The 15,922-nt window shown below is 38.9% G+C and overlaps 2 protein-coding genes across 6 annotated transcripts in view; one reads left to right on the forward strand and one right to left on the reverse strand.

The window, feature by feature from the left end:
- Positions 1–15,922, forward strand: part of LOC135337017 (uncharacterized) — a 62,565-nt gene that overhangs the window by 4,210 nt on the left and 42,433 nt on the right. For 2 of the 5 annotated variants that reach the window (XM_064532913.1, XM_064532915.1), the window contains exons 2-9: positions 38–215; positions 281–438; positions 490–666; positions 847–1,210; positions 1,341–1,602; positions 1,668–1,848; positions 1,918–2,005; positions 3,172–3,261. In XM_064532913.1, coding sequence (XP_064388983.1) covers positions 38–215; positions 281–438; positions 490–666; positions 847–1,210; positions 1,341–1,602; positions 1,668–1,746 — 1,218 coding nt within the window. In that variant the 3' untranslated portion in view covers positions 1,747–1,848; positions 1,918–2,005; positions 3,172–3,261. Of the gene's footprint in view, positions 1–37; positions 216–280; positions 439–489; positions 667–846; positions 1,211–1,340; positions 1,603–1,667; positions 1,849–1,917; positions 2,006–3,171; positions 3,262–5,943; positions 6,088–6,534; positions 10,470–15,922 lie in introns of those variants that run through there. The other 3 variants (XM_064532916.1, XM_064532911.1, XM_064532912.1) reach the window with 3 other exon arrangements.
- LOC135337761 (uncharacterized) lies at positions 10,598–13,060 on the reverse strand. Its single transcript, XM_064533738.1, has one exon. It carries the CDS (start codon positions 12,496–12,498, stop codon positions 11,530–11,532), a length of 969 nt encoding a protein of 322 aa, XP_064389808.1. The 5' UTR covers positions 12,499–13,060; the 3' UTR covers positions 10,598–11,529.

Below are 15,922 nucleotides of genomic sequence, written 5' to 3' on the forward strand. Positions count from 1 at the left end.
ACGTGACTTGTGCGTAACATACGTTTTAATATTGCAGGTGTTGAATTCACATTTTGCCCCTGGTGAAGTGATCAGTGACTTCTGTGACGGACAGAAATTCAGCTCACCAAACTCTCTTTTTTTCAAAGATCCCTGTGCTTTGCAAATACAGCTGTATTATGATGAGCTTGAGGTGTGTAATCCGCATGGGAGCAAAGCTAAGAAACACAAGCTAGGTAAGCCAGTCTTAATTTATATATATGTACACATCTATACATGCATGTGCGTACGTTACAATTAGGTCTGGCCTACTATTGTCTGGGAAATCTACATCCCAAGTATCGCTCCTCTCTGAGCTGTATTCAGCTGCTGTTTGTCACAAAGTACACCAGCATTGAGAAACACGGCTACAACCTCCTCTTTAAACCTATCGTGGATGCTGTGCTTGATTTAGAAAAGGTACGTAGTGTATACATGCAATCTTTTATGATAATTTTTTATAAACATTAGGATGATGGTGTCGTATTTGAACGTGACGACGGTACTGAGATGGCGCTTCGAGGCACTATCACAACATTCTCAGCTGACAACAAGGCAGCATGGAGCATTGCAGGCTTCAAGGATCTCGGTAGGGCATTTCGGAGGTGCCAGTTTTGTCTAGCTGTTAATGAAGACATGCAGACCAAGGTATGTCACAGTTTTGACCTTCCTTTATTATTAATAGCATGGTGGATGGAGTGTATTATACCCTTTTGTGAACGAGCTGTGTATTTATGTAGCCAATATTTATTGTCATTTGCATAGTATTATCTATGGTATGTTATGTGAACCTAACGTAATAATATTCCCTCGAACGACTTCTTACAGTTTATTGAGAGTGTGTTTACCGTTCGAAGTAAAGAGATCTATCATCATCATTGTGAATCATTAGGAGGCCCTCTTCACGAGCATATGGCGACAACATACGGAATGTGGAGAAATTCTGAGCTTAACAGGTTAAAATACTTCCATGTCACCACTGGAATGGTATCAGATATTATGCACGATATTTTGGAGGGTTCGTTGGAGCTTTGTATTCGGCATCTCCTAGTTGAGTATATTCGGCAACGGAAAGCTTTCTCTCTCAGTACTCTCAATGAGCGTATCAAAACGTTCACGTATGGTGTTGACCTCAAAAGCAAACCGAGTGAGCTATCTACAATCCACCCTGATGTCGCACTGAAGCAGTCAGGTAATACATACATACGTACATGTACATACATACAAAGGTTTTCTGAGATACGATATGCAGTATAGTTACCTTAGCGCTCGGCAATTGTTATTTGAGTGGAGTCTTATAGCATTTTACATCATTCATGCAGCATCTCAGATGTGGTGCTTGGGACGGATTCTTCCGCTTTTGATTGGGGACCTTGTTGAAGAAGATGATGAGAATTGGGACAAATTTCTCAATCTCCTCACTATCATTGATTTTGTGTTTGCTCCATCCATCACTCCTGACAAGGCTGACCTTGTTGCTGTTCTTGTTGAAGATTTTCTTTTTGAATTCAGGAAGCTTTATCCATCAAGAAACTTGACACCCAAGATGCACTATACTGTTCACATACCGTCTTGGATGAAGCTGTAAGTATTACGTATCACCCCATACTTTATGTATTATACTGTATGTACTGCTAACGCAAATGTAGGTGTGGACCACTGTACAGGGTTTGGTGCATGAGGTTTGAAGCAAAGCACAGCTTCTTGCTATCATACTCGGAAATTTAAAGAATTTACCAAAAACCCTCAGTGAGCGTCATCAAGCTTTCATGTGCTATCAGCACTCTGACCGCAAAAGATATCTACGATCACCGCCTATGTACAGTAAAGGTTTGTGAATTAGCAATGGCTAGCTGTATATAATTATGTATATCGATCTATATCCTTACTTACACACAGGCAAATCTGTGTACCCTGTTTCCCTCCCCTACCTGAATGCCCTCCGAGAGTTCGATCCACTTTTAGATCTGATGGCACCTGTTCAAATGTAATTAATTAATTCAAGTGTAATTAATTTATTTTACAGGGTTAATGCAGTAACCGTTGAAGGTACATACTACTGCAAAAATGCTTGTGTTGTTGCCTCTGTGGATGATCAGGATTCTCCTGAATTCTATAGGATATCTGCATTTATCATCACTCCTCCCCCAACTAGACAAGTGGCCTTTGTTTGTGAACAACTGGTGACAGAGCATTATTTGGCTCATTATCATGCGTACGCGGTACGTACGACGGATATAGTCAAGATCGTTTGCCAACAGGACCTCTATGATTTCCATGGGGAGTGAAGGCTGTTGGAGGGATGCATGATTCTTTTCTTAGGATTTTAAAGCAAAGCTTCAACTTTTGCATGCGTCTTCAGATAGACAGTGGCTTTAGGTCCAGGGAGGAGCACAGAAACGGGTAGCTTGATGACCAGTCTTGAGTTATAACTCTTCCCGCAAATTCTGAACGTTTTCCAGTAATTTTGTGGATTTTAGTTGGTGGGGGTCCCAAATTGCCCCGCAGTAGTCTAGCTTCGGGAGTACAGTAGTTTGATATATCTTGTAGCGAAGGTGTTTTGGGGCGTCACGAAAGTTCCTATGTATTCTACCTAGCAGTTGTTTGGAAGACTTGGAGATGTTCTCAATGTGGGTAGACCACGATAAATTTGGTGTTAAAACTTAGTAGCTAGTTAGCTCTGCACTAGGTATTCGTAGCTGCAAGAGTGAAGAGAGCTGCATTAGGCTCTGCTGATGCCAGCATTAATTTTAGACTTTGGCTTTTGCCATCGATCCCTTTTAACAACAATCATGGTTGATCATTACCCACTCTTTGAGTTTCTGGATTTTAACATGCAGCAAAAAAAAAGCAAAATGTTCATCATGCATGATTATAATGACTTTTTTATGTGTATAAAAAAGGCTCTTGCTAATAAATTATAGCTTTATGTTATGTATAGCTTTGACACTTCTACCGAGGTATCGATCAGCACCCGCGGTGCTTTCATTATTAAACATTGTTCTCTATAATGTACGAACAATGTTATTATTAAGTTGCCTAATTAATATGCTCCAGCATATGTAGTTTTTCAGGTGTCCATTGAAGATTTTGTGCAAATGCATATAATATGGATGAACTACTCCACCAAGAAATTCAAACTACCCCATGCAGATGCTGAGGAGAGGGCGTACTTCCTCAAGACTCAGGCTGAGCGGAGACAGAGACACTTGAAGGGGAAAAAGCACAACCAGATGAGCTCAGGTAGGTTAAGGCAGCTTTTTAGCAAAACAGCATTAAATTGAAGATGAAGTGTACTGTATACAACTCAGATTTATTGTATAATATCTTGACAATAGTACCTTTTTCCCCCAAAATGTATTGTGGACATAAATACCATTAATTTGATAACACTATTACCATGGTTACTATCTTGTTGTGTGCGTTAGCTGTGACCAAAAATGACTGACCTTAAATAACATTTTAGAAATGCAGCCTCCAATACTACTTTATACAAAGCAATATTACTACCAAAAGAAAGCTATTGGTGATATCTAATAGAAAAAAGGTGAGTATTTGGTATGAGGTCATTCTAACTCAGATCACAGTAACTTAATTGATAAAAATGCTGAAAAATGGAGAAAATTAATCATTCATATGCATACTGTACAAAATACATGAAAGCAGCCCTAAATACTTGCATAGTTCCTACTGTACAATAGTAAGAGCTTTCTTTTGATACTAAGATGGGGTCATGAAATTGTGTATTGGAGGCTGCATTCTGAAAAGAGTTGTTTAAAATAAATGGTCACAGGTAACGCACACAACATGTCAGTAACCATGGCAACAATGTTATCATACTGATCCTTTCTACGTATAAGATATAATTCAAGAGCAAAAACATGCATTGATGATGCCATTTCACAATGACAAGGCACTTCATTAATTATACTATTTATGGCACTGATCTTAATAATTATGCCTTAACCTACCTGAGAGGGGACAAGATAAGGTGTGTGTGGTGGAACCTCTTACTATTGCATGGGACATATAGTGTACTGTGAATATTGACGTATCCTTATCTCAGGATTTGATTTAGCACCTTAGAATGTACATGCCCAATAATAATTCTAATTATGATGTGTACATATAATTTTAGTTTTACGAGTCTTTTTATGATTTATTCCATGTACATACACATAGTGGCAGATCCAGGAATTTTGAGAGGGAGGTTCCAAAACTAAAAAAAAGGGTCATCACTTTTCCAAAACAATGAGCATTAGAGAGCCTGCGGACATATCAATTGCAAGACATCAGCCTAGTAACTATGTACAGATCATGATCATTCAAGCTGAGTTAGCTAGTTGCTATAGCTAGTACGTTGACTACAGTGTGTTCTTGTGTGAAAGGGGGGTTTCAGGGAACCCATGGAACCTGTCTGGATCCGCCACTGCCACAATCAAAGCTACGGAGGGAGAGGATTAAATGTAAAACTGAATGGCAAAGCAAATAATTAGACACTTATACCCAACAAGCGAGAAATTCCATTGACCACACTTATAAACTATTGCTACGTTATTGCTATACAAGTAAATTAATTGTTTTGGAATTACCTCCCTCTCAAATTTCCTGGATCCGCCACTGTGTGGTATGTATACTTTTATAGAGCAAAGTGTAATAATTATGCAGCTGTGTAATCAAAACGCCTGGCTTGCAAGACTATATATAATTATAATTATAGTCATGTACTAGCCGTATTATATATCAGTATACTTCCCTGATAATACGGCCTAGGGTCGTGTACCTCTATACTGCTCTTATACCTCTTCAATTTACTGTAATAATTATGCTGATCTAGTTTGAATTAAGTGCATGCTCTATATAGGTATTAGAAAGTGGAACACAATTAATTATCTTTTTCTCATAATTATTTCGATCACACAAGTACAAGACAACTGTCTTGTGTGATCAAAGAGAGAGCGTTAATGGACTTGGGAACAGACATGTTATGGCTTGTATAATGAATATAATTATAGAGAGTGGATACTGATCGACACGTACCTCTTTTGGAGCACATGCACTCTCATCACTTTACATATGAAAGTATAACAGTACATGTAGCTATTGGTCTGCATGGCTTCTACGAGACTACCTCCCATGTTAGAACTATAATAAACATAGAGCCAGAGGAGGTCAACACACGAGTACCTCGATTAGGGATTAGGCTTGGTCACGTGCAAAATAACAGTAATTAAAATTAAAGTTGTGGTTGCAATTTTAGCCTAATTGAGGTACTCGTGTCGGACCTCCGCTGACATTTATAGAGCACTGCCTTCTTAAATTAGTTGGGCGTGGCCCGTCCTAGCCTCAAACCTCCTCCTTATAAGGTGACATGTTTTCGCGGGTATTAATTTCCGCTATTTCAATTCTGTGTAGTCGCAGGTAATTGGCAGTGAATACCACTTGCAAAAATTATAGTTAATTTTACAACTTGAGTAGAATTTAATACCAGCAAAATAATCTAAAACAGTGAAATCGCAAACAAGTGAAAATATGTCACCTTATAGGCATATATAGGTCAATTTTTCCCAGTTTGGAGAAAATTGGTTAGAATGAGCATTTTTTGAGAGACAAATAATACATTATTATGCTGTGATGTCAATCTTCTTACATAACGGTTCACGTGATAGGTACTTCCGCATTGACATTGCAGTTGCAAGAACTCTGACCCTGCAAATCCCTGTAGATAATTATACCCTATACCATAATTATGCATGTATACAAAATGTATGTTCAATATATAATCAATCAATATTTAGATTTGGGAAGGAAATGAATTGACAATTTAACTCTATATATACTGTGATTAACTGTGAAAAGGTGCATGTGTATATACACACACGTCAATATACTGTACCATTATCAACATGAGTAATTACATAATAGATCACAGCTAATAACAAAGTCCAACGTATACGAAATTATGGTACTAGAGCACACATTTCTCTGGCTCCCCATGCTAACTGGACCAATGGGACGTACAATATGGTCAAGTATTGAGTGAGACCACAAACAAGATGTAACCATGCATGCAATCAATAATATTTTGATTTCGGGAATTGAAAATTTCTTGCTATAATTATATTCAACTCTATATACTGTGATTAACTGTGAAAAGGTGCATGTGTATATACACACACGTCAATATACTGTACCATTATCAACATGAGTAATTACATAAAGCTATATAGATCACAGCTAATAACAATTAAGGTCCGACGTATACAAAATTATGGTACTATAGAGCACACATTTCTCTGGCTCCCCATGCTAACTGGACCAATGGGACGTACAATATGGTCAAGTATTGGTTGAAATCAGACAAACAAGATGTAACCATGCAATCAATAATATTTTGATTTCGGGAATTGACAATTTCTTGCTATATACTCTGATTAACCATGAAAAGGTACTTTTATACGTAAAAAAATCTACAGTGTACCATAAAATCAAAACCTATAAAAACTATAATTATAGATCAGCAAGGTCAGACGTACGAAACGTAATAATGATCATCATGACTACTGTGGCACAGTTTTCTTCGCTCATTCTTCTACTCTCTCTGACTCTGACCTCCCCCGCTAACTGCTGGACCAATGGGACGACAGTCGAGTATTGGGTGAGACCAGACACAATGTCAGAGTGCCCCCACTCCATACCACCACACCAGTGTGTCACTATAACAGATCTGGTGACTAACTCCACAGACACAAGCATCAATGATGGTATGAGTATCAATGTATTCTTCATAGCTGGGACTCATGTTCCAAAAACGAATGGTTGGATTGTTGTCGGAAATCCTTATTTAGATCAGGAAGTATCAGCAACTTTTGCAGCAATTTCAGATGGACAAAACCAACAAAATGCTATAATTGATTGTGAGTCAGGTCACCCAATTAGCTTCGTGTTTCTTCAACTTCTATCTTTAACTTTGAAAAACGTCGAGCTACAAAATTGTGGTTTTAAACTACACTTTAATATGAGGGGTAACTCAACTATTCTGGATGAAACCACATCATCAGTAGTAGCCATGGACGTACCCAAGCTGGTAATTGCTAACATCAATATCACTAGCAGCAGAGGAGCTGGCATGGTCATTATTCTGAAGAAATTCGACAAAAATGTCAACATTAACCGTTTAATGCTAAATGAAATTGTCATACACGGTAGAAATCATACTGGAAATAAGTTTGTAGGCAACTTGCACGTAATGTTCAGTGCGTCTGAAAATAATACACTTAAGAAACCCACGATTTTCTCAATAAAAAATTCTATATTTTCAAATGGAATTGGTAGGTGCTCAAAATTTGCAAATTGCTCTTCCGGTGGACTAACAATTTCTATGGTAAACTTACATAATGTAAGTGTATTGATAAACAGGTGCAAATTTATAGGCAATAAAGCTTATAGTGGCGGTGGTATCGGATTGTTCATAGACGAAGGTATTCATAGTTCGAATCACATTCATATCACCAAGTCAATATTTTCAAGGAATACAGCTGTTAGAAATGGTGGTGGGCTTGCAATAGAGAGTGATGATTTTCTCTATCACAATAATATAATGTTACATGTGAATATATCGGAAACAGTGTTCAGTTATAACTCGGCTGAATTTGGTGGTGCAGCATACACTTCATTTACACAGTCTTTTGACAATTGTACTTTCATAGGCAATGAAGCTAGACTTGGAGCAGCTGTCTATTCAGACGAGTATTATGATATCGACTTGAGCCAGTACCATCAACAAATCAGTAATTGCACATTCATACACAACACATGCAAGATAAATACAAATGAAGAGACAGAGGAAACTGGTACAATTCATGTCATAATACGTGATGATTATCTGTTCATAAAAGATGTTGAAATTATAGGCAATGATTGTAGAGGTATTTACGTTTATGACACGGACCTAGTACTGTCTGGAACAAGCGTAATTAACGGTAACCATGCTCACCAGTCAGATGGCGGGGCTATCCTGTTTGAATGTTCAACGGATAGTAATATACTGGTAGGAATTGATATACTGTCACTCACTAGCCTCAGGATAATCAACAACACAGCAGCTGGTTATGGTGGTGGTATTGCAATTCGTAATTGTGAGGATGTTATTAATGAATGTATTTTTAGCCAACCAACAGATAAAATAACAATTAGTATGAAACACAACACAGCGACGCAGGGAGGTGATGCAATTTATGGAGGCCAACTAGAAGACTGTAAATTGTGGGACATTGTTGATATCATGGAGAGAAATACATCATCAGCTGTTTCCTCTCCTCCCAACGAAGTGTGTATTTGCTCTGACGACTTCCCACAGAAACACACTTGTTCACACTTCATGCAACTAGACACTTATCCAGGACAGAGGTTCCATATTCCACTAGTGTGTGTCGGGCAGTACAACTATTCCTCCCCTTGCAAAGTACAAGCACATTTACAGATGACAAGTTTCGCAAACATTGCTGAAGAAACAATCCTTCAAAACATCGCCAAAGAATGCAAGCAACTGTACTACTCAATAGAAACTCAACAAACAAACTATACTGAAACACTGTATCTAACAATAGTCGGCCAGGAAGTACAGTCTTATTACGAATGGATCTTTCTAAATATTGAGATTAGAATTAAAGCATGTCCACCTGGTTTTATAACAAACTTCAATGCCAAAAAATGCATCTGTACAGAATATCTAGCGTCTAATGGAATCACATGCAACATTGACGATGAGCGACTGCACAAGACGTCCTCCATGTGGGTTGGCACCTATTCAGAGGGCGTTGTTGTGCATCAAGTCTGTCCATTTGATTACTGTAAGAGCAACTTCACTAAAGTCGATCCCTTCAACCAGCAAGAACAGTGTGACTTTAATCGCAGTGGTGTACTGTGTGGAGCTTGTCGACCTGGGCTCAGTCTAGCCCTGGGTACATCGCAGTGTAAAGAGTGCTCTAATATCAACCTTCTCTTATTGATACTATTTGCACTGGCAGGAGTCGTCTTGGTTGTCCTTTTACTCAAATGTAACCTCACTGTTTCCACGGGAACTATCAATGGTCTCATCTTTTACGCCAACATCGTACGATCCACACAAACTGCTTTTTTTCCGTCCAACACTGATAACAAATTTGTCAGCATTATCTCTGTCTTTATTGCCTGGTTGAACCTTGACCTGGGCATAGAAACATGTTTTGTGAATGGACTCAACACATACTATCGTACATGGCTACAATTTATCTTTCCTCTGTACATTTGGACAATAGTAGGCCTGCTAATCTTAATCAGCCGCTACTCTATCAAAGTCTCTAAATGGACGGGCTCAAACACAGTATCAGTTCTAGCTACACTCTTCCTACTATCGTACGCTAAACTATTGAGGACTACTTTCGATACCTTTTCATCGACCACTCTCATCAATGTCAACGGTACGCCCATCACCCTCTGGCTGCTCGATGGCCGCTACACATTCCTCGAGTGGCCGCACAGCTTGCTTTTTGCAGCTGGCCTGTTCATATTATTAGCACACATACTGCCATTCACTATCCTGTTATTAATGGCCCCGATTCTGCAGCGATACACACACTACAAGTTATTACGATGGGTAAACAAGTTAAAGCCTCTACTGGATGCTTATCAAGGTCCTTACGGAGTCAAGTCTCGCTATTGGACTGGACTACTGCTGCTAGGTAGGCTCGTTATACTAACAGCTGTGTCTTTAAATGTGTCTGGAAAACAAGCCATCAATTTGCTAGTGATAATCATAGTATTGTCTATTTTAAGGATAATATTGATGGCATTCGGAATAACAATTAAGCTCTATACAAGCAAACTATCAAACTTCCTGGAGCTATTTTTTCTGGCAAATCTTCTGCTACTAACTGCCACATCACTGTTTCTGCAGTCAAACCAGACTGATAAAATCAGCGGACAAAGTATAACAATCTGTTGTATGGTGGGTAGTGCATTCGTTATGTGTGGCCTCATCTTAGCCTATCACTGCTACGTTATGTGTCAGAGAATAGAAGCCATCAAGCGGCTAACATCAAGAGTTGTTTCCTCTCTAAAAGGGCCTCGGAATCGAGCACTAACTAACGATGACATCATATGTGTCCCCCCACATAGCACACCCCCCACAGTCACAGAGGTTGATTTGAGGGAACTGCTACTAGAGGATAACTAATCATTGACTAACATTGCACGCACATGCAGAGATAGATAAAACACTTAATTTAGCTAGTGTATTGGCAAAAAATAAGTACCCTCACAATTGTCACACACACAGTGTACTCTCACCTTCTGACACAATAACACGATTTACATGTTTTGAGAAATTGATTTATTTGGGGACACGTATAGATCTATATACATGCATATACAGGCTCTTACTAAGGGGCAAATAGTTATATGAGAGAGCAGCTGCTTCAGAACACTGTTGCACATTCATTTGCTGTCATACAACCAAACAATATCACTTGTATTGTCAACTCATATTAATCAATGGAACAGTTAGTCTCATGTTGCTTGGTCTGGATCTCACCCAAAATACTAGATTAGATATTTTTGTCTGTTGGCTATAATTATAATTGAGAGTTTGACGTGTGTTATCTTGTGGACAGTAATTAGCTACAGTCACATCACAAATCATAATAACAGCTAGCAGAGGATAATTAAAACTAGTAAAACAGCAATGAATATTGTAATCAGCAATTATATCATTCTAATCTAAGTGTGTACCTCAGCTACAGTTTAGACTTTATTATGTATGGGACCAATTTCTGTGCATGTAACAGCAGGACGATGGTTGACTCTTGTAGGGGGAGGGGCTGGTCTGTAGTCCTCTGTGGTGACGGGGGCTAGCTCATCCATGTAGGGTAATATCATCTGGTCTGGCCTTGTGGCTGGTCTGATGATGGGAGGAGTGATGTAACAATCAGGGTCAGCTTCTTCCATGGCTCCATCATGATCAGTGTAAGGTGGGTTCAAGGCATCTCTTTGTTCATAGTCGTCTACTGCTTTGAGTAATTCATCATCATCATTTTCATCGGCTACCAGCTGCTGATACATTTCCCGACCATTGCTAGCTCGTCTGACTACAACATTAGCTCCTAAATTCCTTATGGTGTCTTCTATCTTCAGCCATGTATTAATATTCTTGAGTACGAATTGGTAAAAATGGTAGCAGAGGGTTATTGCAAAGATGACAAAGGATATAGCCATCGAAGTATTGGCTAGGGCTGACTGATTTTTTCTGGTATCTTTGACAAAGGAGGTGCCAAATGCTAGACAAACAATATTGAGTAGATAAAGAGTTTCGAGGGAATCACGGATTTTGTTTTTGTACAAACGATTGTTCAGTAATTTCCAGCTGATCAGTCCAACTGATAGAACACCAGCTGATAGAACAGGGAGAGAAGTGTCCAAAGCCAGAGCAGTTATTATATTATGAGCGATAAAAGAAAATAGGAGCAGTCCCACTCAGTAGCGATGTTTGGGCGTGAATGGAGCATAGTATGCATCCATGAAGCCAATGTACTTCGTGTTCTTAGTCCATTTCATGAGTTTCCATTTTGAGCAGCGAGGAAACCATTGTCCAAAGAAGAGCACCACAGTGAACACTACACCAGAAATGAGGATTATGGCGGCAAAAACAAACCGAGGGACGTGACCGGAAGTGAAATATTGCACATTGCCGTCATACATCCAAACTATATCACTTGTACCATCAGGATAATCCAAGACCCTGTGTTGCAGTGCAGCAATGATAAACCGTAAGAGTTTGGAATAAGAGAGTAGGACAAGTGTGCCTAGGGCAGCAACTGGATTCCTGTTGGAGAGGAGCTTTGCAAAAGAGTCGAAGTACTTGCTCACAATGATTATTAAGAACATCAGAAGAAACAGGTAAGCAGGAAAGACAATCTGAAGGAGCACTTTTGCTTGAGAGTTCATTCCATCATAAAAGCATGTCTCAATACCCAAGTCAAGATTCACCCACGATATGAAAACTGTCAAAGGGTTATGAAAAGGTATGAAAATAGACTGATTTGCAGCTAATATATTAGTGTAGAAGATCAGCCCATGGATAGTGCCTGTTGCTACGGTAATGTTGAAAACGAGAATGAATACAACTAGTACTATGCCTGCCAGGGCAAACGGAAGTAGCAGGAGAAGGTAAGAGTTTGAGCAGAGTTCACATCGTGATGTACCTAACACAAGACTCAGTCCTGGTTCACATTCTCCACACAAGACACCACTTCGATTGTAGTCACACTGTTCGTCAGGGTTGCTTAGACTGATGTTGACTGGCTTTAGTACACAATAGTCAAATGTACAGTTACTAACAACATACCCACTTCCGTTAGTGGTATTAGTCACTTCTATCCATATGTTGTTATTGCTTTCCAGCTTTATGGTCCCATTTTCTTCAGAACAGTTTGTTATCTGCATCTTGTTGCAAGACTGGATCACAGTCACACTTACACTCAATTGAGGACTGAATTGGTTGGAGTCCAATAGAGCAATCACATTTTTGAAAATATATGTTTAGAATTTGTCTTGAAATTCCCAAATTGTTGCATGGACCCTCAGCATAGAGTTTCACTTGAGCAGAGCTGTCTTGTGAGAATACATTGTACTCTAATTCTGTGCACTGATTACCAACTGTTTGTTCAGCCTGTCCTTCTTTGAGACGACCAACTCCACTCTCAGTGATAACAAAACTGTGAATTGTGGCATTAATCATTGGATTTCCAGCTTGGTCTACAGCCATAACACTGATTGTGAATGCTTGTCCCTTTCTAACAGAAATGGTTTGCTTGGTGGTGTTACACAACTTCACTCTTACAGCCTTCGAAGCTATCGATGAATAATGCACAGTATTGTTCAAGTACTCAAATCCATTGTCTGATGAAGAGAGTTCGGCTGATACATCCACTGTACACCTGTCCAACAGACCTCCGTAAATATCTGCTCCTGACTGGGAAGCTGTGTTGTTGGTCAAAAAAGTGTTGCAATAATTGATTGACTTACTATATAAACACTTAAGTTCTTTAGGTGAAGACGTAATACTTTGGAGCAAATTTAGCACGATCTTAACAGAATTGATATCAAAACCATACAGATTTAGAGTTTGAATGAAGCATTCTGTTTGTGTCAGATCTCCTGCAGTAGTTACATCTTCTCCTCTACACACACCACTCTCAGTACTGTCTGCCACAAATATCCCCCCTCCATATTGAGCCGTGTTATTCTGAATTTCTAGTATGACCAGCGTTTTACCAAGCTCTAGCTCCAAGTCCTGTTTCAGAATATATATCCTGGAGCTTTGCTGTAGATACATTCCACCTCCGCTATTGTTTGCTGAGTTTGACTTGATTTGGACGTGAGCGTGAGAAAAAGTTTTAATGTTTGAAGCGACTGCATAAATACCTCCTCCATTTTGAGCGTCATTTCGATCTATAATACTCACAAACAATACAGCTTTCATGTTACTACATGTACACAGGACAAACTGACGATTAAGTAAAGAACCAGTAGTGACCTTCGAATCAAATTCAATTTCGCTTGAGTATGCATAAATCCCACCACCATTTTGTGCTTTGTTATGAAAAATCTCTATTGGATAGTGAACAAAGAGTGTGCTCTCTCTCAGAAACACACCTCCTCCAAAGGTATAGCAGTATTGTTAGAAATGACCACTCCTTCTGCATTGATATAGATTTGACTCTGGACTGCTCTGATGGCTCCACCCTGCACACCACGATTGTTACTGAGAGTTGTGGGTCCATTGAACTCCACTCGACTGCTTAGAGCATACACAGAGTTTACATTATTGCTAACGTTATTAACTCCCGTAAATGACAAGTTAGAATGCACTACGTAAATGATATTTTCACCCTCTAAATTGTCAAATATGCTTGTATTAGTATTTATTAAAGTTGAGATAGCAACCGCAATCACTCCATCTTGTTGGGTTGCTCTGTTATTTGTGAGCAAAGAGTCGGAAATGATCACAGTGCCATCAGCAACAAAAAATACTCCACCAATGTCAGCACTGTTATTTTTAAACATGACTTTGGAGACAGATATAGTTCCAGTATATACCAAAATTGCTCCACCAGAGGGTGCCTTGTTGTTTGTTAGCATGCTATCGGATATCAGTAACTCTCCATTCAAGAAATCACTCTTTTCAATGCACACAGTATCAGCTTTAACATGCAATGCTCTGTCAGTGCTAGTGTTGTTTACAAAGAAAACTTGTTCAATTCTCACAGTTACCACATGAGTGATCATGGTGATCCAGAGTGTACAAGATTCCAACTTTAGCAATTTCAAGTCTACCAAAGAGCATTCAGCGATAAATAATTCTTGAGAAATGTAGCTTGAACTTTTTTTATCACCTGCTCCAGTGAAATTCAAACCTTCAATACTCAATGCACTGATATTAGATAAATACACTGCTCTACCAGTTTTGTTGGCATTGATAGTGGCATTTTGGCCAGCAATAATCACCTCTCTAAAATTACAAATGTAAAGCATTTCACTTAATAAATGATCACCAGATAGAAAGCTCAAGGTGAGATTGTCTCCACCAGACAACAGGTCTGTTTGAATAAGCTGCTCGAGAGTGAAACAAGTTCCATTTTGGTAGTCATGACACGAGTCAGTTGAATCCACTGGCACAATGTGATAGTACTCACTCCTGGTAACAGTAGCTAGGGTCAGTAGCAGCACCAACCAGCTGGTGTGCATGTTCTCTCCGATGCTATAAGGTTACAAGCTAATCCGGCAGTGTCAGAATAGAGCTATTGCTTCTTCTATATACTGTATATCAGTGGAATAAGATAGCGGTCACCAGCAATTGAAATTATGAGGCTCAAATTCTTATCAGTTTCATTACACATAGTTTGCACCGTGATAACTTACCTAATCGATTTCCCTTTTCAGCTTATAGAGGTAGGACTATATATGACTATAGGTAGTCTTCCACAGGCCAGAGGGTCTATATAGTATATCACTGCATGCAGTAGCTGTCATCAGATATTACAAGTCCAAAGCTATAGATGCACACGGGAAGAAAATTCCTAATAGGATTACATGTATAGAGATGTTGTTATAGTTCAGACAACCCAATTAGTAGCTGCTTCCCAAGGGAGAAGTGCATGTATACAGTGTAATACGTTTACATGCTTTAGCCTTTTACGTATACATACTATATACATCTACGAGCTGTGTGTTTAAGCACTCCCATGCATATTTCCTTACAATCTGCCATTATTATTTCCTTACAATCTGATACAATCTGCCATATTTCCCTACAATCTGCTATTATTATTTCCGCCATAATCTATATTTCCCTACAAAAATCTGTTATATTTCCCTACAATCTGCCATATTTCAGTGCTTCCTTGCAGACGGTATTGTTATTGATTGTTTTGTCTTTAGTGCAATAAATGTGCGCATGTTCAAAGTGCTATTATATATCACAAAATCACTTTAAAGTAAAGCGATAATGTAAACTGTGCGACAGTTCAAGATATTGATTAATAAATTTGATTACACTCAATCATAGATCAACTAACAGTCTGCACAAAGCAGACACTGTAAATACTGAATACATGTCATATTCAACATTAACTTTAGGTTCCCCTCATGAAATGGCCAGTAACGTCGTCAACAGTATGATGCTTCCATTGAACATAAAATTAATGTTTGAATTAGGAATAGAGTAACCATGGCAATACCAACTCATCTTGTTTACCTTTTGGTGGCTCTGCCAATCTACCCTTCGATCCCTCCATTTCTCACAAAATGTTTTGTCACTTGTGAAATGTGAGTGTATATTGATGTAAGGACAAAAATAATTGCCTGC

The sequence above is a fragment of the Halichondria panicea genome, chromosome 6 (assembly GCF_963675165.1).
Source record: "Halichondria panicea chromosome 6, odHalPani1.1, whole genome shotgun sequence".
Lineage (NCBI taxonomy): Eukaryota > Metazoa > Porifera > Demospongiae > Suberitida > Halichondriidae > Halichondria > Halichondria panicea.

Coding starts and splice junctions, on each gene's coding strand:
- LOC135337761 (XM_064533738.1), bottom strand. CDS start 12,498: ATGCAGATAACAAACTGTTCTGAAGAAAATGGGACCATAAAGCTGGAA.